Source organism: Anabrus simplex, chromosome 1, assembly GCF_040414725.1.
Source record: "Anabrus simplex isolate iqAnaSimp1 chromosome 1, ASM4041472v1, whole genome shotgun sequence".
Lineage (NCBI taxonomy): Eukaryota > Metazoa > Arthropoda > Insecta > Orthoptera > Tettigoniidae > Anabrus > Anabrus simplex.
Genome location: NC_090265.1, coordinates 377,660,116 through 377,686,260, shown reverse-complemented (window position 1 = coordinate 377,686,260; position 26,145 = coordinate 377,660,116). Strand labels below are relative to the sequence as shown.

General features: G+C 39.0%; 1 protein-coding gene across 1 annotated transcript in view; it reads left to right on the top strand.

Moving 5' to 3' along the window:
* The first annotated feature begins 13,943 nt into the window (after window positions 1–13,943).
* LOC136856811 (quinone oxidoreductase-like protein 1) overlaps window positions 13,944–26,145 on the top strand; it is a 99,171-nt gene continuing 86,969 nt past the window's right edge. The window contains exons 1-2 of the mRNA XM_067134933.2: window positions 13,944–14,235; window positions 14,601–14,811. Of these exons, the coding sequence (XP_066991034.1) occupies window positions 14,155–14,235; window positions 14,601–14,811 (292 nt within the window). The 5' untranslated portion in view covers window positions 13,944–14,154. The remainder of the gene's footprint in view (window positions 14,236–14,600; window positions 14,812–26,145) is intronic.

The following is a 26,145-nucleotide window of genomic DNA, read 5'->3' as shown; positions in this document are numbered from 1 at the left end:
GGCTGTCTCGTGGACGAAGTCTGATAAACGTCGGCAGCTACACACTTTACCGAGTGTTAGCTGAAAGTCAGCCACTGCTGGTTATTTCTTCTAAATTCACCTCTTTATCATCATATCATAACTTATATACACGATCTAGAGCCTTCCTTTCTATTTCACTGCATCGCACAAATATAATTAATAGATCATTTGTGGTGACCGGCGCCAGATTATGGAATTCCCTGCCAGATCAGGTCAGAGAAACTAGCTCTTTATCACGATTTAAGGTCATCTGCCTAGACTACCTACTGAGGACAGCTGACTGAATGGTTGAAGTATGAATGTGTGCGTGCCTGAGGATTAGTCACTTTTAAGAGTTTTTAATATTAATTCGTTTTGATATTAATTTAGATAGTAATTTATTTATTTTTTTAATTTTTTAATTAATTTATGTAGTTTTATCTATTTTAAGTATCTCAGTATTTTTTTTAGTATGTGGGTGTACGAGAGGGCCTCAAGCCCTAACTTCGCCACTGTAAAAAGGACACTAATAAATAAATAAATAAATAAATAAATAAATAAATAAATAAATAAATAAATAAATAAATATACATACATACATTTATTGAACATAACAGGCGACTTCGCCCCTATACATGTTCACATGCAAAGTAAAATAAATAATAAAGAATGATAATAATAATAATAATAAGGATAATAATAATAAGAATAATATCTAGTAGTCATTAGCTGTAGCAGTCCCTCACTCAATGTTCAAACATATTCATCCAGTGTCCTTATTGTGCTCTGTACTTGCGTCACATTATTGTTCCTGACCTACACCTAATCAATAAATCAAACCACAACACTCAGCATTTCAGCACTTGCATTCCAGCTAACTTTAAAACAAACAGACCATGCAATCCTGTATCATTTCCCAACTCCACATAACTAAGTACTCTATCCCTATATTCCCTAATCCATTAGAATTTTATCATACTATCCCCTTCCCTTATATGCATAACTATTCCACCCCCCCTATTCCCCTGCCTACCCTCTAACTCACTCTCCTTCATTTTACTTTCGCATGCCTTTTTTGTCGCACATAAATACCTGTTCAATTCACCCCCTTTTTCCCATTGTGTAATAATCCATCTCAGGATTGCGTTCTCATCCCCTCTCCCCAATATTTCCCGATGCTTGGCACTCAATAATCCATGTCTTAACCCCCTCGTTACCTCACAGTCTCTTAGCAAGTGAAAATCATCATTCACATCTCCGCAAAGTACACACCTTGTCTTATCCCTCCCCTGTATCCACCCTGTATTCCTTTGCAAACCTAAAAGCCACCACATCATCCCATACCGTTTTGACCTATCGACGTATCTAATATTCAACCCTGCTATCTCCTCTATTTTCGTCAAAACCGTCAGCGAATTTCTTAGTCTGCTTTCCCCCAATAATTTCTGCCTATGGATATCTCTAATTCTCCTTTCCAGTATATTCATCCCTCTCACTTGTGTCTTCGACCAAACCTCCCCCCACAGGTGTCCTAATCCTATCCTCTCCAAATATCCCTTTATTTTTTCTAACCATCCACCCTTATACATGCTCTTAAATTGCTGTGCATACGCTGCCTGCAATACTCTCCCACCTTCCTATCTTTTAAATTCATCCAGTATCTAACTATTCTTTTCACACCCTCTGATTCCAAATCCTCCCCACACATTAATTCCGCCCCTACATTTGCTGTACACCTCGGTAAGCCCATTACTAACTTAGCAAAACTACTAACAATCCTTCTTAGTTCCTCTCTTTTCTCATCCAGCCCCCAAACTTCTGAGCCGTATAATACCCTCCCAACGATTACCGACCTGAACACAAGTCTCAGTGTTTTATAACTGATCCCCGGGTACTTGACTAGCAAATTTCTGACTGAGGCTAAGGCTGCCAATCCTCTATATTTCACCCTTTTGATCTGGTCACTCCAAGTTCCTTTATCATTAAAAATAACTCCTAGATATTCCAACTTCCTTACCTGTTCCAATCTTTCTCCCTGAATTACCCAATTACCTTCTATCTTTCTTCTTTTGTCCACCTGTACTACTAATATTTTAGACTTATTTCCATTAATTTTCAATCCCCATTTCCTCGCAAATAGCGTCACTGACTCTAAGGCCCTATTCATCGCCCCTGAGGTTAGCGTCATCAATAACACATCATCCGCAAATATCAGTCCTGGTACTTCAAAACCATTAATTACTGGTACAGCCCAATTTTCTGCCCCAAACCCCTCTAAAATATCGTTGATAAATAAAATAAACAGTATTGGCGATAACTTGCATCCTTGTTTTAAACCCACCTTGGACTCTAATGGTCCACTCAGTCTCCCTTCTCCCAATTTTACACAAAACCTGACAACCCTATATATTCCTTCCACTGCCCTCAACATCTTCTCCGAAATCCCTAGCCTGCCTAATTTCTCTAATAGGGCTTCTCTATTCACCTTGTCAAAAGCTTTCTCAAAATCTATTGCTGCTACATAAACCGTACTTCTAGCCATATTCTTATACTTTTCTAAAATAGTCTTTACTATCATTATATTATCCACTGTTCTTTTCTTTTTCCTAAATCCCCCTTGGTAATTGTCAAAATTTCATTTCCGCCCACCCGCTTATTCTGTTCGCTAACACACCAGTATATATTTTACTCAAAGAATCCAACAGAGATATACCTCTATAACTGTTCACATTGTTCCTACTACCCTTCCCCTTGTATATAGGGCATATAATTCCTGTTTCCCATTCCTTAGGGTAATTACCTCCCTCAAATATCCTATTGAATAATTTAACCATGTCCTCTATCATTATCTCATTTTTACTAATTTCCTTCCAAAACTTGTTATTTATACCATTACACCCCCCGGCCGACTTCGCTCTGGCTCTGCTTATCACTCTCAGGATTTCCTCTCTTGTGATTTCTTTATCCAGGTCATAAATTGCCACTCTCCTATTCCTCCAAATTACTTCTTCTCCCGAACCTCTCCATCTATTATCCCCCTTTTTTCCTAGTAATTCATCAAAGTGCCTGACCCATTGCACTTCCTCAATACTCGTTCTCTCTATATTCCTTCCACCCTTAATAATTTTATTAATCTTATCCCAAACTCTCTCAAAATTATTTGTCTTGCAGTCATTATTTATGGCTTCCATTTGTTCCTCTAACCACGTCTTTTTTGTCTCAGAAATTTTCTTTTTATACTCCTTCCTCAATCTACAGAAAAACTCCCTTTCTTGGCTCCCACCTTTCCTTCTATATTCTCCTAACGCGTCCATCACCTTCCTCCGCATTCCTTCACACTCCCTATTAAACCATTCTTCTCCCTCTTTCTTATTTCCCTTTCTAGCTTTCGCCTTCTGCGCTATCATCTTTATTGGATGTAGCAACAATTCCAAGGCTTTATCAGTATTATTCTCTTCTAACGCCCCTTCCCACCCATATTTCAGAAGATGTAACTCCTCTTTTACTACCCTATTCCAATCCCGGCCCACCTTCTCTGTCCATTTATACTTATTATAACCACTCCCTCGTTTATCATTTGTCTCATCTTCCTTCATTGTACACTTCTCTTCCTCCCTTTTCAGCATAACCCTCACCGGGAAATGGTGTGATTCAATCCAGTCTCTTATTTCCATTCTTACAACTTCCTCAATCATCCCTTCCGAACTTAACACCATATCTATCACACTACCACCCTTCTCAGTAACATATGTCAATTTCCCCGTCCTGTCACCCTCTATCCACTCATTCAGAATATACAAATTTCCCACAGCACACATCTCTAGGAGCTTCTCTCCATAACTATTTGTAATTTTGTCCTCACTCCTTCTACTTTCCAACAAACACATTCCATCCTCCCTACTATAAACTGGGCTCTGTTCCCCTATTCTCGCGTTCCAATCCCCAAATAACAACATATCCTCCTCACCTGGATACATTCCCCTTATCCTACCAATATCCACCAATAACTCTTCAAAAAAATATTTATTTGCATATGCTGAATTACTAGGGTGGCAGTAAACAAAAGCTAGATTTATTTTCTTCCTCCTTCCCTCACTCCCTCCCCAATTCAATCTCAGCCATATGGTTTCCATCATATCGGTCTCTATATCCTCTACTCTTTCACTAATTTCTTCCCTAATTAGAACTATCATCCCTCCTGGTGCTCGTCCCTTATTCCTCTCTTTTCTTCTATATTTATATTTTATCTCAAACCCCTTCCATGAAATCTCCCTCCCTGTTTCCAACCACGTCTCCAGGAGTGCCACAACATCAAAACTTTCAATTACTTCCCGAACTTTCTTGTTTCCTAATTTGTTCCTTAGTCCCTCAATATTCACACATCCTATTTTCCAATATAGTTATAACTTACCCTCCCTCCCTTCTAGGTCTCCCCCTCTATTCTTACTTCTAGTAGTTATCGACCTCTCGTCCTCTGTATCCTCCATCCCTTTACGTACTTTTCCACATATGTCTTTTAAGCTTTTACTTCTGACTTTACTCATAATTTTTTTACCTTCCTGTCGATCTGTCTCCTCTTGACCTTTCTTGTTCACTACACCACTGCACCCTGCTCTCACCGCTTCTTGCTGCTCACCCCCTCACTATTTTGGACTTCTGAATCCACCTTCCCTTGTCCTTTCTTGCTCACTGCACCACTACACTCTACTCTCCCAGTTTCTTGCTGCTCACTCTCACCGTCCACTTCACTATCTTGATCTTCTGTCTCCCGGCTGCACTGCCCATTCTCTTCTGAGATGCTCTCCTCTCCTGCCACGTCCCTCCTCCTCTTCTTTTCTTCTTTCTTCTTCCCATCTTGCCTTGTCCTCTCACCACCCTCAACCCTCTCGTTTTCGTCCATTTCCTTTAGCTTCGTCACTGAATGTACTCTAACCCATCGCCCGTTTGTCACCTCCAACCTCAGACCTCTTATTCGGGCCTTTAGCCCCTGGTTCCTCGCTCTCCATAGGTGCCTATTCAAGATCTTCATATTTTCACTTCCTTCTCTTCCCATGTCTCTTTTCACCCTTATTTTCTGTCCCTGTAAATTCTTACTGTTACCTACCACAATTTCTGCCATTAGGGTAGATAAAAATTTTACCCTAATTGGCCTCCGACCTTTAGTCTTACCAATTCTCTCTACATCGTCTATGTCTATCTGACTAAAGTCTATCTTCATTGAATCACGTATAACTTCCACCACCTTAGATATCAGTTCAATCTTGCTCTCCCTCGCCCCTTCCTCAACTCCATATATAAATATGGCTTTCTCCAATCTCTCCTGCCTGTACCCCTCCGCTTCTTTCTTCATCTTCATCACCTCCTCTTTCAGATGTTTCACTTCCCCTCTCAATAACTCGATTTCTTTCTCATTATTGTCCACTCTCCTGTTCGATTCCTCTGTCTTCGTTTCAAGCCATTTCTTCATGTTCCCTATCTCCTTTCTCTGCTCCTCCATCATGTCCTTTATTTCCTGCACCTTATCCCATTGACACTTTTCCTGCATAACTTCACTTACAACCACCCTGAGTGCGGCCAAATCCTCCGAACTATATTTTCCACTGGTATTTGGGCCTGGGTTTACTTCCACCCCCAATAACCAGTAGCACCGCTATCACTGTCACTACCAGCACCGCTTCACTCATTTTTAATCCGTCCGTACTTAATCCACTCCTGGTCTCCTTCTTCTGCCTTGCCTGCCATTTCCCAATAGCGGCCCGGTACTGTTCAATGCCGACCATGTTTACAGCACGCACTTCACTACGCAACCTCTCTCCTCGACCGCTCGAGCTAGACGAAATAAATAAATAAATAAATAAATAAATAAATAAATAAATAAATAAATAAATAAATAAATAAATAAATAAATAAATAAATAAATAAATAAATAAATAAGGTGATTAAAAAAATAAAAATAATATAGAATGTACGGGGTATGGATATAGATATTTTGTTAGTTGGTAAAGAAAAACACCCGTCACAACATATGCTAGGTAGGGTTTACCTTGTCCTATTAGTTTACCTCGCGGTTAGGGCGGCGCAGCTGTGAGCTTGCATCCGGGAGATAGTGGATTCGAACCCCCACTGTCGGCAGCCCTGAAAATGTTTCCCATTTTCACACCAAGCAAATGATGGGGCTGTACCTTAATTAAAGCCACGGCTGCTTCCTTCCCACTCCTAGGCTTTTCCTATCCCTCCGTCTCCATAAGAACTATCTGTGTCAGTGCGACGTAAAGCATATTGTTAATTAGGTTTCCTCGCGAACCTGGGATACAGAATATAGTAGTATAAAGTTACAGTTTTGTGACGCTAATATTCGTAAGCATTATTTTTATTAACGTGGCAGAAACCAACGACATGGAGCTGTTACCATTTCAACACCGTTTTAAGGGCCACCGTCTCAAGCCGGGATTTGAACCTGCGAACTCGGACTCAAGACGGCGACTCAACCAACTGAGCCACATGAAAAGGAGGCGTTTGTGATTATTGTTCAAATAGATGCAGTTAGTATTTTTACAAAGGTTTTTTGAGGAGCATTTATTAATGTGTACGTTTTCCAACTGTCCTAAAGGCACGAGCCCGGACAGAAGAACTAGCTGGAAGCTAAAGAGCCTTGCGTGGGTGTCGTTTCCTTCTTTGTTCACTTTTCCAAACCAAACTCATGGCATAACAGCCCCAAGGGCCATCGCCTATCAAGCGACCGCTGTTCAGCCCGAATGCCTGCAGATTACAAGGTGTAGTGTGGTCAGCACGACGAATCCTCTCCACCGTTATTCTTGGCTTTCTAGACCGCGGCCGCCATCTCACCTTCAGATAGCTCTTCAATAACAAGCACGTGGGCTGAATGTACCTCGAACCAGCCCTCATCCCGGTAAAAATCCCTGACCTGTCCGGGCATCGAACCCGGAGCCTCAGGTAAGAGGCAGACACGCTACCCCTACACCGCGGGGCCGGCTGGTTACTTTTAGGTCTCCTTTTTTAGAATTTGATTTAAGGCATCCTGCATTTTTTCCCGGCACTGACAGAGTTAAGAAAGGCATGGGATGGGGAATATACAGCCTTGTTTGTGGGTGCAGTAGAGTTGGCCTTGAGTCTCCCGTAATCAAAATATCTACGACCTGGAGGTAGTCACCTTCACGGGGCGTAGTACCAAAGTCGATCCCCCCCTTTTTTTTTTAAGAAGACAAATTAAATGAATTGAAGATTCTGCTTCCTCACAAACGAAGAGTACAGTTAAGAGTACAGAAGCTATGCTTGTACATGGTAACAATAAAAACCATCAATATCTACTGAAGGTCCGTCACCGCACTCAGTAGTACCGGCTTTCTTTTCATAACCACCGGGCGAGTTGGCCATGCGGTTAGGGGCGCACAGCTGTGTGCTTGCATCCGCGAGTTAGTGGGTTCGAACCCCACTGTCGGCAGCCCTAAAGATGGTTTTCCGTGGTTTCCCATTTTCACACCAGGCAACTGCTGAGGATCTATCTTAAATAAGGTCACGGCCGCTTCCTTCCCACTCCTAGTCCTTTCTTTTCCCATCGTCGCCATACGACCTACGGTGCGACGTAAAGCAAATTCTAAATGAAAAATTTAAAAAATCTTTTCATAACCCCTTCCAAGGATAAGTTGTATCCACGCTACTGGCCTGGACTTACCCACTGAAATTATTTTGTGGGTATGCCACTGCATCCACTCACCATTTAAGGCACAAGGTAACCCCGAAGAATGGTTGGATACTCAAAATACACCACCATAAATGATGCGGTTATGGCTCAAAAGTACTAAAGAAAGGCAAGGGACGGGATCTAGTGTTTTAAGTAGAATCCGAATCAATAGAACGTGACTTCCAATTTCAAAAATGTCTCCTGCATCGACTGCGATTCAAGCCTCGACAGGCTTGATGAGAAGATAGAACCATTGGAACTGATTTATCACGCCCGCTAATTACAAAATAGTTACCCGCACTTTTGATGGTGCCATTTGAGGTTCAAGTCAGTCCACGGGCACTTGACAAAATATATAGGCCTACCGATAGAACTTACTCACGCATCCGCGATCTGTCTTGCTACTCTTAGAATAATAAAAATAAAAAAACCGTTTTCATCAGTGCCGGATTAAGGTGTTTGGGGGCCCTGGGCTATTTAAAAATGTGGGGCCCCTTCTTCGTGATATCGCGTAAGACTAGCATACTGAAGTCGTTATAGAACTACTAACATTTAAATTGATGAATAGGGAAGTGTTGGAATAGACTACATTTTTTCTTGATTTTTCATGTTAATATTTCATAATGCCAAAACATATTTTACATTTGTCTCATCATCACTATCAAATCGACATACAAAACAGAACTTACTACGATCTCATTCCCGTTATCTTTTTGGCATTACACGAATTTAAAATCTAAAATGTAAAACTAAATCAACATGTAAAAAGCTAGCGCAAGTGATATTATGAGATAACGAAGGACATTGTAGTATTATGGCTTGTACTACTTTTTTACAAGTCATTATACTACATGTCCTTCGTCATATCATTGGCAAACTCATTCCTGTCTGCAGTAAAGTATCGATTATCCGAATGTCGATCAATAGAAGTATCGGCTAACAGAAAGTGCCCCAGTCAGCAAATTCAAATATCTGCTTTATGTATAGCCACAAGTATTGTGAAAAAATAACGTTTTCTCTTTCCTACGTCAGCAGGATCGCATCCCAAAATAGAGAAATATCGTTAAAATATATTATAATTGTAATCTAGGTCCATTTCACCGAATTGTAAACCTTTTCATCCAAAGCTTACCTATTTCTTACTCCGACAAAGTTAACAATACTGCCGTTGCCTTCAGTGGCGCATGAATCTTCGCTTGTGGCTGGTATTGAAATGGAATGAATGATTGTACAGTTCGGAATGACGTCTAAAGTAATACAGGTCATTTTCTGTTTTTCCGATAAATTTAAAATGGACTAGTTAAAGATAGTGTTGGCGGATCAAGATTAGTTCAAGGATTTGGAGCTGGAAGGACACAGTAACGAACATTTAAATGAAGAGTCATACATATTCAAAAATTAGAAGTGCATTTGACAATAAGGACGGAAGCTTGAAACAGAAAAACTTCCAAAGTGGTCAGCATCACCTAAAGCTCTTATGGCGTAGGAGCAGACTTTTTTGCAAATGATCGGCTACCCGTAAACTAACTTATCTGATCGTTACCATTCCCGAATTCTTTCGGATAATCGATGCTGTACTGAACTGACCAAATTGGTAGTTGAATAACTTTTACATTAAACATGTATTTTTATTTGCCTTCAGATTCGCAAATGACTGTAAAACATCATCGAATGACAACTCGTTTGTTATGTCATGTTCTAAAGACATGACAGTAAACCGTCCAGTCTTGGTTGAAGCATGGTTGACCGTAATTTATTTTTGATTAGCGCCAGTTTAGAGAAAGAATGCTCTGCTTCGCAATTGGTTATTGGAATTACCAAATACAATTTCAAAACCACAAATACACTTGTATATACACTAATCATTTTTGTATATGTATTTAGCTATCTCCTGGCAAGTAACTACATCTACACTTTTAACGAAATCATAAAAATGTTTAATTTCTAGTTTTAAAGATTCATCAAGATCATCTCGGTAAAAACGTAAACAGTTATTAAGAGACATTTTATCCACAGCACATGAAGCCTTACAGTCTACTGGAAACTGGAACAATGACTGAAATATTTTGTAAGACTGAAGACGTCCACTACATAAACTATCAATTATCACCAAAAATGTTTCTACTTCAAATTCTTTTCTTCCTTTCAAAATAGTTTCGTTAAGGGCATTTCCATCAGCATATCTCTTCTTTGATTGTCTTTCAGATGTGTGCTTAAAACCTGTGAGATATTTTTCAAATAACCAATTAGCTTCCCCTTCATATTTGTCAAACTTACCTCTTTCATTGGCTGTAAATGTAACCAGAGACTTCAGAAGTTTACAACCTGTTAACAAGTCTAGTGTACGTTTCTGTAAACTCACACTAACTTTATAAAATCTTTCCAAAATTTCATGCCAAAAGACACCCATAAAAGCCGATTCAAATTTCATGACCTTATTTTTCAGTGATTTTGCTTCTCTTCCGGACTCATGTTTTTCTTCAGCATTCTCACATATAATATCTAATACACACAAAATATTGTCATAGTTTAGCAAGGCTTTCACTGCTCCATAGTGACAACACCATCTGGTTTGACTCAAACTCTTCAGGTGAAGAAATTTAAATTTAAGTGCGGTTCCAAATTTCTCAACAACATAGCCCATTTACGAGGAGAGTTTGAGAAATAAACATACAGTCCTTGCAAGTAGGCGAGAAACTTCAAAGCTTCACGACAGGATTCAACAGCAGTTACTCCGACTAAATTTAATGAGTGTCCTGCACAAGGCACGAACGGGGCAAATTTATTTTCCTTCTTTAGTTGTGCCTGAAACCCATTGTACCGGCCAGACATATTCGCCGCATTATCACAAGAAAGACCTCTATATTGACTCAACGGCATGCTTTTGCTATCCAAAAATGTACTTCATTAAACAATGAGTTTTCTGTATGACTTTCTATAGCCTTAAAACAAAGGAAACTTTCTTTGACTTCCCCAGAATGCAGATGTCTACATACAATTGACAATTGGTCTACATGAGCACAATCCCGGGAAGAGTTTACTATCGGTGAATAGTAATTTGATTATTTTATTTCACATAGGATTGTATTTCCCTCATTAAATTAATCTGTTCTTCGGCAATTGTTTTTGATAAATACGAAGGCTTCCCTTTTCCTTCATTACCGTGTTTTGAAATGTGCTCCTTGAGAAAAGGGTCAAACTGGGAAGTTAGTTCAAGGATTCCTAAGTAATTCCCATTATTATACACTCCAAAAATCTCATTTTCTGTACGAAATGCTAGTCCTCGCACACACAGAAATTTTATGACTGCCACAATTCGTTTCAACGCCTCGCCACAGTACTGGGTCTCTAAAGTTGTCTGTTTAACTACCTGACTATCAACTCGTGAGGAAATGTTCTTCCTATACAGCCAAGAATTAATTGCATTCCTATGTTCTATATTGTTTTCATGGCTACTGACAACTTCGTCTGTTTTTTTCCAATTACAAAACCATGTGAAGAAAATGCAGAGTTGATCTTGTCATTTGAAAGTAATTTGCAATGATAACAAAACACTTTTCCAGCAGATGGCAAATATTCAAGCCAAATCCTTTCAACAGAGTCTCCATTTCTGAGTTTGCGCATAAACAAATCGTCTGACAAATAACGACTTTGTGATTTTTGCAGTTGTTTGGATTCAAGGTACTTTCCCATAACTGAACGGTTTTGGAAGTACCGTATTGAGGCCCAAGCTGAATACATTGCTCTCTAAACTCGTCCATCATGCACTCAGGCCAATAACCAGGATCAGCAGAAGAAAGATTTGAAGCAGGACTGTCATTAGCAGTGGCAGAGCTGCAACCAGAATCTATGACACACATAGCCTCATTCTTGAGTACTAAATCTGAATCTGAAACATAAGAACACAAGTAAAATTTCACTTGTGTGTTCGTGTATTTAGCCAGCTCCGTGGTGTAGGGGTAATGTGTTTGCTTCTCACCCGAAAGTCCCGCGATCCATTTCCGGCCATGTCAGCGATTTTCAGCTGTACCTGAGGGCTGGTAAGTGGCCCACTCAGCCTGCGTGATTACAATCGAGGAGTCATCTGACGGTGAGATGGCAGCCCCGGGCAAGAAAACGAAGAATACGACCGAGGTGATGCGTTGTGCTGACCACACAACACCTCGGAATCTGCAGGTCCTAGAGGTTGAGCAGCGGTCACTTGGTAAGGCAAGGTCCTCCGCGGCTGTAGACCATTGGGTTTTTAATTCGTGCATTTATTAAATCATTACTAGGTAAGTAAACATGTGACCACATCGTGTCGGGTCTGGGTTTAATTCGGAGTGTCATGCTTTTCAATTCCGTAAAGACCTAACCTCTCTTAAAACAGCAGACTTAGATATCACTATTCGCTTACCTGTAGAAGATTATAATTCACCAGTAACAGTCTCATCAGTCGTCGGTGAACTTGTAGACTTCGTGTCAAAAAATGTTGATATTTTCGGCAACTTTTCAATTTTTTCAAATGTTGTTCTTTTAATTTATATTTTTTGGCACCACTAGGGTATTTTCTATCCATTTTACAATAATATTACAGTTGCAACTTACGAATGGCTCAATAATAAGAGGTGAACTGGAAGTTCTCTTCCTGATGCAAAGATACAGTATAGCATGCGCATTCCACCGTTATTCCCCTGTCCCCTCCCGCTCACTTCCTAGAACTCTTCCCCCTTCCCGTATTCGCAAGCTGCCAGATTAAACTTTTCGTCAACAATAACCTTTACAATAATTACAGTGTGTAAGTAGCGAGGATTCGTGTCTCCGGACGGTAACTGATTCTAGCAGTGATGAAATACAAATGCGGACAGCTGATAAGAAGGAAGGAAGAGTGCGTGTTCGATATTTTGCGATCATAAATATTCATATACATGCACGGAGGTGGAGCAGCAGGACATTTTGTACAATTTTAGGTTCGGCCAAGGGCTGGGGCCCCTTGGCACGCTGGGCCGCAGCCCCTTTAGCCCCCTCGTTAATCCGGCCCTAGTTTTCATAACTTACCGAGGATGCATATAGTTTTAGCTTCTTAGTGACAAAACAGTCCATCTTCATGGCACAAAATGAGGAACTAACGTGTAGCTCACAATCCTGTCACAGTCTTCCCAACGCTGCAACTTAAACACAGCACATCTCTCAATCACGGTACAACACGAGGATCCCTAAGACATTGTTATTTCCTGGAACCGATGTGCAAAAGCTGACACGATGTTTTAAGCTTGCAACTGTTTCTGGCCGTGGCTCTCGTTATCTCGGTGGTCACGTTCCCGCCCCCTACTGATTAATCCCTTGCTAATTGCCCTTTTCCTATCTCTTGACTTTTGTCAACACGCGGTTACATTCAAGCAGTACAAATATGCAGAATGTATGCTCCTATCGAGCCACATTAATTTAACATTTCGGCGTAAGTTTTTAAGTTGTTCGTACCGTACGTAAAAAAAAAAAAAAAAAAAAAACCCGGCTTATCCTTTACTCTAGTTTCAGGAAACATTTTCGAGAGGTCCCGGTGCCCTTGCCCCCCACCCCACTTGGCTACGCCAGTGCAGCAATACATAATCGAATACTTCCAAACACATTTAAAGAAAAACAAATCACTACACCATTAAAAACGAATTAGCGCATAAATTAAAATTCTCGTTCAGGACGAAGTTACAACGAGAAATCACTTTGAGCCGCTCATTACATTTGTTTTTGATTGCAGAAAAATTCTGCTCGAAGTACAAAATGGCGCATAATAATGTCACAAATTCCAAGATTAGTAAACATAATTTTAAAAATATAATCACCACACTACACAATAAAAAATTAAACTCACTAGTGCATAACTATCAGCTCTCAATATCAAGCCAACAAGCACCTCATTGCGAACACATTGCGAACATTTACGACATCAAAACAATATAAATAAAACTGGAAATGCGGCAATTTGCGTTATACAGCTTCCTGTCAGCGCTCCAGCGGCGTTGAAACTTTCCAATCATACAACTTTGTTCTGGGGTTCACAAGCGATTGTCAAGGCCGGTTTAAGGAGCGTCAGAAGCAACGAGTAGTTCTGCCAGCGGAGGTGCCGGGGTGCTGGCCAGGCCTTGTTCTCTGGTTCTGCAGCACAATCGCATTGGACAACTATCGAGGCATATCGAAGTTTTAACCCTATCGATACTGATCGATATCGTAATCTGTCACTTGTCAGTTTACATGATGTGGAGAAAGGAGCATTCGGGAGCATTGATGTCGGCAATGCAGTAGAAGCTGAGGATGTACCGGTACATAAAGTGAATATTTTTGATCTTGAAAATTCATTTCTCACATCATTATAAAGTTTACATGTCATTTTCTGCGTGATTGCGAGAAAGTGCTGTGGAAGACGTGTCAATGCAGTTGAATGTACTTAGTTGCTTTTGGATTGCCTGACTATAAACATGCCAAAAACAAAGTCTACCAGATCAGTTTTTATTGAAATAAGCAAAGGATTGAATACTTCTCAGACAGTAGCAGATCAGGTAATTGATTTATAAACTATATTGTTACTCATCGTTTAATACGGCTTTTTTATTAAAATATTAACTCCAGTTGATGCCGCTTTCCAAGGCCTTCCCAAATGAAATATTCACGCCCCCCTCAATGTCCTTTGCATGTCTCGAGGACGTTTATTTCAGGAAACCCCAAGTGTCGTCCTAAATGAACATGAGTTTTGGAATTATTAAGAAGAACTGCTATTAATTTCTAGTGATTTTATTGTTTTAAATTTGCAAAACAAAGTAATATCAATCCTCTTGTAGTTCAGTTTCTTGTACTGTAGGCTACTGCAGGTACATTATAAGTTGATATCTCTTTACAAAATATATAATTATTGCTTCTTTTTCAGGTTGAATTACCGGAACTTAACAGAAATGCAGTGTTGATTAAAGTGAAGGCTTGTGGTCTAGCAAGTTCTCAATATGATTTTACAGCACTGGGCCAGTTGCTTGCTAAAGCCATTAAAAACCAGCGGATAGGTGTTGGATGCGATATTGCTGGGGTAGTGCAAGCAGTTGGAATAGATGTCACCAGTTTGTCTGTAGGAGATGAAGTAGTTGGTGAGTTTTCATTTTTTTTTTTCTTTTTCTTTTCTGATTTTATCTTGGTAAATGTGAAGGGCAGAAGGACTACCGTATAGACTACTGTATAGACCTGCTAATAAGAATTGTTATGATTTGATGTTTAGAATCGCCATCGAGATAATCTTTATTATGCGTTACTAGACCGATGTTGCCTTCCGGATTGTGCTAGGCTGTGGTCTCATTATGACATTATGATCTTATCAAGGCAGTATTATTGGACCTTTATGTTTTCTTTTATACTGGTATATATCCATGATATGAATAAAGAAGTGGAATCAGAGATAAGGCTTTTTGCACATGATGTTATACTTGTAGGCCTAGGCCTACAGAGTAATAAATAAGTTACAAGATTGTGAGCAACTGCAAAATTACCTCAACAATGTTGTGAGATGGACAAAAGGCAATGGTATGACGATAAACGAGGTTAAAAGTCAGGTTGTGAGTTTCACAAATAGGGAAAGTCCTCTCAGTTTTAATTTCTGCATTGATGGCATGAAAGTTTCTTTTGGGGATCATTGTAAGTACCTAGGTTTTAATATAAAGATCTTCATTGGGGTAATCACATAAATATGATTGTAAATAAAGGGTTCAGATCTCTGCACATGGTTTTGAGGGTATTTAGGGGTTGTAGTAGGGGTGTAAAGGAGAGGGCATATAAGTCTCTGCCATATTTGGCCTTCCATATACTTTGTCTTTTCATAAGAAATTTGAAGTTCTGTTTTTGCTGCTATTTCAGGGAGTTTTCTATGGACTTGATTGGGTCATGTCTGTTTTCAGATAGGATAGCAATGTCATCAGCAAATGCTAGGCAAGTAAGGTGAATTTTGTTTTGGATACATCTACCAATATTTATACCTTTAGTTCATTTTGCCATATCTTAATAACTTTTTCAAGAACTAAATTAAATACTAAGGGAGATGATCCATCCCCTTGTCTGACTACTGTTTTTATTTCAAATGGTTCAGAAATTTCTCCTAAAAATTTCACTTTCGATGTTGTGTCGGTCAATGTTTATTTGATCCGCCTGCAGCATTTAATGGGTGAATTAAGTAGCTTATTAACTGTTGTTGACAGTCCCAAGCCCGGATAATAGAGGAGGGCTGAGGCAACCTCCAGAGCTCAAAACCTTAGTTGTAATTTTGAGATTGACTACGGTTGAACTCCCCATAACCTTCAACTGATTACCAAGATGGAACAAACAGCTAACAACTACCACAGGCCCCAGTAGATATACTAGGTTTTCTCGGTCATCGGATTCTGGGGGACCGAGAACATCATGCAGGAATGTGTCGGAACTTCCCAGATCTTTCAAACCAAAATGCAAGCACTTCATAGGAACTTTAAATATAGAATATATATCCTAAATGTGAATTTTTTTTTTTCCAAATAAAACTTTCACTAGGTAGCAAGCAGGTTTGGGATATAGAAATAGAATGGGTGGCATACAGAAATGCTGTAGTAGAAACAGCAAGGGAATACCTAGGAATAACTCTGTGTAAAGATGAGTAAAAGCAAACATTTTGGTGGACCGACCTGAACACAAATTTCTTCCTCCGTGATTTGTCGGTTCTTCCGGATAAGGCCATCAATCCGCCCTATCACCTCAGGAGTAATGGCTTGATGGGCCTGTCCTGGGCGCACATCATCTTGCAGTGATGTGCGCACTTCTCGGAATCTCCTATGCCACTCGTGCACACTCGTCATGGGTACGCAGTGTTCGCCGTACACAGCAGCCATGCGACGATGAGTTTCATGTACTCCAGCACCGTTGCAGGAGATAAATTTTGTATTTGGGCCGTATTGTCAAAAAGTATCAACTTGTGAAAATCTTAACAACAAATGTCCCACCTTTATGATACTGTAATTGTCTTTACTAATTTTTTTTTTTGCTAGAGGCTTTATGTCGCACTGACAGAGATAGGTCTTATGGCGACGATAGGAAAGGCCTAGGAGTTGGAAGGAAGTGGCCGTGGCCTTAATTAAGGTGCAGCCCCAGCATTTGCCTAGTGTGAAAATGGGAACATCTTTATTAATAAGACTACATTAAACTATATTGGTGATATGTTTCGTCCTCTTATGAGACATCTTCATTCACACATAAAATCATTGTAAATATGCTAAGGACACATTAAAAGTAGTGAATAAAAAGTCTGTAAATCCTGTGACGCATCGTATTAGCGTCTTGTCAATTTTGAATCTTAAAATAACATGAACATTATATGAACCATGAAGTCCAGTTATTGCACAGGTCAAAATGTCGTTACATGCATGGAATTGCACAAATATAATACAACATGAGTGGCTATGCGAATTAATCATACTTATACTGACATTGAGAACATATTATACATGTTCTTGAATGTGTAGGCCTACATGAATAGTGTAATATTAATGCCACGTTAAAATAGCTTCTTATGATGAGTTGAAGAAAGTTGGACTTATGTTGAATGATGCAAGTTGAACTTGGCTGTGTTGTTGTCAATATGGGCCTAAAAAGAAAAAAAAAAATGAACTAATGAAAAAATTAAATGTGAAATGTAAACTGTGTGCCCATCTGGTCACTCACCTCCTTGCCTGTCCAGTGTCGTCCACTTCACATCAAGTGTTGAAGCTAACCGAGTGCAGTCCTCGAAGGTCGTTGAGAACTGACTTGGAGGGGAGGTTGTGAGGGGAGAGGTGTGGGGTAATGCATTACTTTATTACTTTATGCACCTTCATGTAAAGAATTTAAAGATTAGGCTATTTGCTCAAAAAGTGTATTGATTTCTTCCGATATTTAATTTAGATTATAAGTCAGGTTTCATCTTTTATCAATGTTTATAAAAATGTTTTCAAAAATATTCAATAGATTCCCTTTCTTACTTAACTGGAGAATTTGAGGTCTTGCTTTATGTTCATAAATGTATGATTGGTATCAATCATATGAGAACCCATTGCTGAAAATCTGCCGTATTTCGACCATTAACATGTTCCTTATACCTTATGATAAAATTGCAGCCTGTCTGTCCGATGTAACTTGCAGGACATTACTGGCATTTTAATTTATAAACACCTGATTTCTGAAATTTATTATTGACGTTATTAATAGTGTGCTGATTATTAAAAAAAAGATGAGCGTTGTTAAGATTTTCCCAAGTTGATATTCTAGCACCCTCAGCTAGCAGAAAATAAACTACACTTCTCTGCTCTAATTTGCTTGCCCCTCCATTTCTACAGCTGGACGAACACATTAGACTAGTCAGTGCACTAACAAAGACATAACCCAACAACTGTGTGCACCTGCGAGTTGCCACCCTTCAGTTTTCCTAACACAGCGATGGCAGTATAGATACGTAACAACAGTGTTGCCACCTTTCACGTGGAATTTGTGTTATGGCAGGTGTACGGTTTTCATTTGATTGCCCCTTATATAAGCAAGGAAATAGGAAGGATTGCAACAACTATCGAGGTATTTCATTGATCACTATACCAGGCAAGGTCTTCAATGGCATTTTGGAATTGTTACCAATGATCTACCATTGACCAATTCAAATTGTTACACTTGTGACAAATATACATCTGTGATGAAAATGAGTTATGAATTAAGTGTGACCAATCATAATGATGGCAAAACATTTGTGATGAATTCCCCTAAACCCCTTCATACCCGACTCTTCTGCTCAGTGATTGTTTGTCTACTGCTAATACCATTATAAACTCTTCTTTCCATGGCTAACAAGATGCAACTCTATCCATTCTTTCCCCACTTTCTTATAAGTCATTTCACTGTTATAGCATCTCCAGTACTCACTTCTTTTTTTATTAAATTTTATGACCGAGTAGGATCACTGTAGTCAGTCCATTATCAAAGTCTCTTGAAAGGAACTGTTTGGGCCTTCCGGACCTGCCAGCAGCTTTTCATATGTTCTAATCTTTGTACAATTTTATCTTATCTGTGGTGTCCTCCAGGGTGCAAAATCGAGGGGGTGGGAGAAAGGAGGGATTCCCCCCCCCACTGACGATTTTGTCTCAAAGGTTCCCCCCATTAAAATTGCCTGCGCGGATTCTTTCATTATAAAATAATGAAGAAAAATGTAGAACACATATAATTTATTACTGAAATAAATGAATTTTACTGTGCATATTTTCATAAAAACATCAGCAATAACTGCCACACCTTGAGCAATAAAACAACGCAGCAGTGGCAATCTGCGCCAGCAGCGTATTGTTCATGTTTCACTCTGGCAAGTCCATCTGAAACCCGGGCAAAAATGTAACTTACTTGAAGCTCTCCTCCCTTGCCATTGCTCTAAGTAGCTCGAGCTTACACCACTCCTGTACTTATTGGAGAGGGTGTGTTTCCAATAGGTAGCCAGTAAGACAATATTCACGTGGAGAGTGTACAAACTGACAAATTTGTTCAGTCAGCATATAGCCCTGGTAGAGGAAGGTTCCACTAATAAAGCAATAAATCAAGACAAATCGCTCCTTGTCTGGCCCTTTTTAAGAAAGGGACGGTCTCTCATAAACTTCTCAGCTGATTGGAACAACTTTCTAATGTTTATCATTCTTGTTATAACTACAAAATTCAAACAAAAATTTAAAATTTACATTTTTTCTGCGGGAGGGGTAATTTATTTACAGAGGAATTATGTCCCCATTTAAGATTTCTGGGGATATACTAAAGACAATGTATTGGAATATAGTACCATATCTGAAATACTTATTTTATTACTGTTTGCATAAAGGAGGTATGTCAAATGAATGTAGAGTTACTATAGTACCCCTGTGTACAGTATAAAGGAAAGGGTGATATACATAAGACTGAAAATTACAGGGCAGTCAGTTTGACATGCATTGCATGGAAGTTTTGGGAAAGCATTCTTTCTGATTATATTATACATGTTTGTGAAATTAATAACTGGTTTGACAGAAGGCAGTTCGGGATTAGGAAAGGTTTTCCACTGAAGGTCAACTTGTAGGATTCCAGCAAGATAAAGCAGGTATATTGGATTCCGGAGGTCAGATGGACTGTATCGTGCTTGACCTATCTAAAACATTTGATCGGGTAGATCATGGGAGATTACTGACAAAAATGAGTGCAGTTGGATTAGAGAAAAGAGTGACTGAATAGGTGGCTATATTTCTAGAAAATTAGAGTAGATGACGCATTATCTGATCCTGTAATCATTAAGAGGGGAAATCCTCAAGGCAGTATTATTGGACCATTATATTTTCTTCTATATATATATATATATAAATGATATGAGTAATAAACTGGAATCAGAGGTAAGGATTTTTGTGGAAGATGTTATACTCTATAGAATAATCTCTATATATATAAAATCTGACTGACTAATTCATCATCGCCAAGCCAAAACTTCTGGACAAAAAGAAATGAAATTTTGGGGATACATATATATTAGGGTGTAGATGCTCACTAAGAGAGGATTTTTGGTTATTCAGTCGCTAAGGGGGTGAAAAGAGGACTAAATTTTTAAAATGAGGATATCTTTATTTCAAACATTTGAAAGTTTACAGGCATAAAAATTGGTATTTGGAATCTCCTTTAAAAATACACGCATTTTTTTGTTTTCAGAAAATCCCAATGGGGGGGGGGGGAAGGGGTTGAACTCCTTTTATGAGGAGACATATCTAAAGTGAAGATGTTACAGACGTGAAAATTGGTATTTAGAATCTCCTTTAAAAGTAAAGAAACACGTATTTTTGTGTTCTTGGATAATCCGATGAAGAGGGGGTGAACAGATGTTACAAACGGGGTGAATTTAAAAAAAGACTATATCTGAAAAATTATCTCAGATAGGCCTGCGTAACATATTACAGATTTGAAAACTGGAATTCCTGTAAAAGTAAAGAAATATAATTTTTTTTCTTTCGAAAATCCACTTAAGGGAACTTAAAAAAGGGGGTGAATTTTTAAAATTAGCATATCTACAGTATATCTCAAAAAGAAGAATTTAAAAATTAGTTGAATTATTTGTATGGGAATATATATAAATATATATATACCAAAAAATCTAAAGATGTTACAAACGTGAAAACTGGTACTTGGAATCTCCTTTAAAATAAAGAAACACACATTTGGGGGGGGGGGGGGGTCAACTTGGTAGAGGGGGTGGGGAGACAAAACTGAAATGAATTCCTTTTACGAGGATACATATACAGTGGAACCTTGGATTGCGAGCATAATTCGTTCCGGCAACATGCTTGTAATCCAAAGCACTCGTATATCAAAGCAAGTTTTCCCATATGAAACAATTGAAACGCGGATGATTCATCCACAACACAAAAGTATTTATTCGCATACCATTTCTAAAACAAAATATAACGTAAAACAAATTAAAGTGCACTTCTTTTCCTTACAATAGAATCGTTGTTGGTGTGAGGGAGACGAGGGATGGCATAAGTGTTACTGTGTAGCATGAATTTCTCTAACGGAATCACTGCTATCTTTTGGCTCACTGGAATTGTTCTTTTCGTGTAACTTAACAAGGAACCTGTCCAATGACTGTTGCTTTTGCCTCTTTTTTGAGGATTTCACGAAAATGTGACATTGCATTTTCATTGAACAGATTCTTTGCTCGCACTGCTACAGCCTTATTCGGATGGTATTTTTCTACAAAATTTTGCACCGTTTTCCACATTTTCACTTCTCCCGAATCTCAGTTGAAGTGAGAGATTCCATTGACTTTTCCTCCTCTTCTTCCCCGGACGAGATCTCCATAACCTCCTCCTGTTGTTCGCGATGCAGCTCCATCAGTTCGTTAGTGGTCAGTTCCTGACTGTGTTCTTCCACCAGCTCTTGAATGTCCACGTCATTCACATCCAGCCCCATAGTCTTCCCTAAGGACACAATTTCACTGACAATGTGCAGCTCATTGTCACCAACAATTCTTTCAAAGTCACGTCCATGAACACAGTCAGTCACAGCTTTCGCCAAGCGGAAGTGAGAGTTCTCTTGGTGACTCCATCCCAAGCTTTATCGATGATCTTCAGGGAGTTCACGATGGGGAAATGATTTCTCCCAAACTCTTGGAGGCTAAGGTTTGTTCCTTCGGTCACATCGAAGCATCGCTGAAATAGTGCTTTGGTGTATAGCTTTTTGAAGTTCGAAATGACTTGCTGATCCATAGGCTGGAGTAGTGTTGAAAAGAAGCAGCTTAACCTTAACGAACTTCAATTCCTCCAGTAAGTCGTCGGCCTGGAGGATGAGCAGGAGCATTGTCCTTAAGCAGCAAGACTTTGAGCAGCAGATTATTTTCTGAGAGGTATTTCTTCACTACAGGACCAAAGACTTCGTTCATCTATTCAACAAAGGCACAGGGGAGGGGAAAACGTATGCACACGTGATGTTCGTATTGCGGAACCTCACTCGCTTATCAAGTTACGAGTACAATTTATTTAAAATGTTTGCTCGTCTTGCAAAACACTCGTAGACCAAGTTACTCGCATTCCGAGGTTTCACTGTATCTCAAAAACTGAAGAAGTTACATTAGTGCTAATTGGTATTTGGAAGCTCTTTTATAGAAACAGGTACTGTTTGTTTTTGGAAAATTCACTTGAGTGGGTGTGTGAAAGGAAGTGAAAAAAATGAATTCTTTTTCTGGATAAAATTATATCTCAAAACTGAAGATTACAGACACAGAAATTGATATTTGTAATCTTCTTTAAAAATTAAGAAACTCATTTTTTGAGTGGGGGGGAAACCAACTTAACGGTCGGTGGTGGAGTGAAAAAGGAGTTGAATTCTTTTCATGAGAATCTCAAAAACTAAAGATGTTACAGACGTGAAAATGAGTATTTGGAAATTTAAAAATAAAGAAAAACGCATTTTTGGTGGGGGGAAATCAAGTTTGGAGCAGGGGCGGTGAAAAAGGAGTTTAATTCCTTTTTATGAGGATACATATATATCAAAACTGAAGATGTTACAGTCATGATAATTGGCATTTGGAATCTCCTTTAAAAATAAAGAAACACACACTTTTTGTACGGGTGGGGGGAATCAACTTAATATCCTGAGGTGGAAAAGGAGTTGAATTATTTTTATGAGGATACTTATATCTCAAAAACTGAAGATGCTAGAGGCATGAACATTTGTATTTGGAATCTTCTTTCAAAGTAAAGAAACAAGTGTCTTTTGTCTTCGGAAAATCCACTTAAGGGGAGTGAATGAATTGAAAATTTAGTTGAATTCTTCTTATATCTCAAAAACTAAAGATGTTAAATATGTGAAAATTGGTATTTGGAATCTCCTTTAAAAATAAAGAAACATGTATTTGATTTTTCGGAAAATCAACGTAAGCGGTGTGGAGTTGAAAATACGCAAATAAGTAGTTTAATTATATTTATGGGGATACTTTATCTTACAAACTGAAGCTATTATAGACATGAAAGTTGGTATTTTGAATTTCCTTTCAAAATAAGCACGTATTTTTGTTTTCAGAAAGTCCACTTGCGTCGGGAGGGGGGTGGAAAGAAGTGAAAAAGAAGAAGTTGAATTATTTTTATGAGTACCTATACATTTATCTCAAAAACTGAATGTGTTACAGACGTGCAGACATGAAAACTGGTATTTGGGATCTTCTTAAAAATAATGAAACATGCATGTTTTGAATTCGGAAAATCCGGTTAAGAGGCTGAAAAAATGGGAAAAGCGGGTATGTATGTATGTAGTTTGTTGGGTATTCAGCCTGAAGGCTGGTTTGATCCTCTGCAACTCCGCCAACAGCTGTCATAAATAGCCTAGGCGTCGCTGAAGAGGCGTACTAGGGAAATGAGTGAGGTAGTTTCCCGTTGCTTTCCACACCGAACCAGCCCTTGCTATGACATATCAGTCTGCCAAACTCACTGAAATGCATGCAACAACTGACCCTATGAGCGATATTTCCATACCATTCATAACGGAGACTGGCTGCATAAGGAATGGTATTACTAGCATCACTCATACCTCAGTCACTTTCATATTGTCAAAGCCAAGGATGAGACTGAGACAGGTCAATGAAAGTAACAAATTTGATATAGCCCATACCAGAAGACATAGTGCACTGTAAACACTACATCTTGCCAGCAAAGGCATGGAAAAGCGGGTAAATTTTTAAAATGAGTACCTGTATATCTGCATTATACGTCAAAAATTTAACATGTTAGAGACAAGAAGCCTGGTATTTGGAAAGTCCTTTAAAAATACAGGAACATGCACCTTTTTGTTTTGGGAGAAAAGGGGATGTAAAGAAATGAAAAATAGTTGAATTATTTTTAATGAGGATACTTATATCTTAAAAACTGAAGATGTTACAGATGTGAAAATTGGTACTTGGAATCTCCTTTAAAAATACAGAAACATGTATTTTGATTTTCAGAAAATACACTTAGATGGGGTTGGTGGTGGGGAAAGGACTGATTAAGGGGTTGAATTCTTTTTATGGGGATACTTATGTGTATCTCAAAAACTGAAGACGTGACAGATGTGGGAATAGGTATTAGGAATCTCCTTTAAACATAAAGAAACATGTATTTATTTTTTCGACTTGAGAGAAGACTGTTTCTCATATGTACAGTTCTATGTTGCATGGTCGTCTTAGCCCCAAAACGTAATACCACAAACATGGTTTACAAAGAATTTCTTGGGTAAATGAAACTCAATTTTTGAGTGGGTTTTTATACTTTAGGAATTTTATAATGTCTTAGTACAATGCCGAGGAACGATTACTTTGATCAAATTTCGTAATCCACGCGAGCGAAGCCGCGGATAATTGCTAGTTAGTTATACGGTTGTGAGCAACTGCATAAAGACTTTGACAGTGTTATGAGACGGACAGCAGACAATGGTATGATGATGAATGGGGTTAAAAGACAGGTTGTGAGTTTCACTAATAGGAAAATTCCTCTGTTTTAATTACTGCATTGATGGGGTGAAAGTTCTTTATAGGGCTAACTGTAAGTACCCAAGTGTTAATATAAGGAAAGATCTTCATTGGGCTAATCACATAAACGGGATTGTAAATAAAGGGTACAAATTTCTGCACATGGTTATGAGGGTATTTAAGGGTTGTAGTAAAAGAGAGAGCATATATATTGTAAGTCTCGGGTAAGACTCCAACTAGAGTATGATTCTAGTGTAGAACTGAAAAAAAAAAAAAGATCCAACCAACTAACCCCATGGCACTACTCGCCTACCAAGCGACCGTGGCTCATCCCGAAGACGTACCGATTGTGAGGTGTCGTGTGGTCAGCACGACGAATCCTCTCTGTCGTTATTCTTGGCTTTCTAGACCGGGGCCGCTATCTCACCATCAGATAGCTCCTCAATTCTAATCACGTAGGCTGAGTGAACCTCGAACCAGCCCTCAGGTCCAGGTAAAAATCCCTGACCTGGTCGGGAATTGAACCTGAGGTCTCCGGGTAAGAGGCAGGCACGTTACCCCTACACCACGGGGCCGGCATAAAAAAATAATTGAAAAGCAGCTCGGTTTGTTCTGGGTATTTTCCTGCAGAAGAGTACCATTGCAAAAATGTTACAAAGTTTGAACTGGGAAGACTTGGGAGAAAGGATATGAGCTGCTTGACTAAGTGGTGTATATATAAGAAAATACCTTTGTTATTTCCTTGTATAATAACTTTCAATACGGAAACATCATGAGGATAATAACTTGTAATGAGTGGTATGTTCTGAGCTGTCAGTGGAGAGATGGCGTGGAGTGACATTAGTAGGAAAAAAGTTTGGATGGTGTTTTTAAAAGTAGGAAAGATTGCAGTATGAAGATAAAGTTGGAATTCAAGAGGAAAATTAGGGGAAAATATTTGTTTATAAGTAGGGGAGTTGGTGATTGAAACAATTTACCAAGGGAGATGTTCAATCATCATCATGAGTCGTGTAACTCATTGCTGAGCATCGTGACCCCATTTGACTTCACACAATATTCTTGTATAAGCGGCGCCAACTTTGACGATGTTCATTTAATTGTGAGAAAGTGTCTTCATTGAGGCTGTTCTCAATTAGAAACTGCAGCAAGAAATATGTGCCATCGGCCTTCAGAATGTCACGTCAGCTGTACAGCACCTCAAGTTCTATTTTAAGTTGTGCCTTGATTAACCATACATAAGTTCCACAGCACTCTTCCGTTCCCTCTCAGCAAAACACTTGACAGAAAGCTTTGAAAGAACAGACATCCACCAACCTTGATGCTACTAAATGGTCAGTAAATGAAAATCTCTCATTTACATCTCAGACCTCCAGTGCTTCTCTTCTCTCTTTTTCTTTCGAATTTCTATCATTTTGGATCTATCAAGTGTAGTAGTTTTGGTATCCTG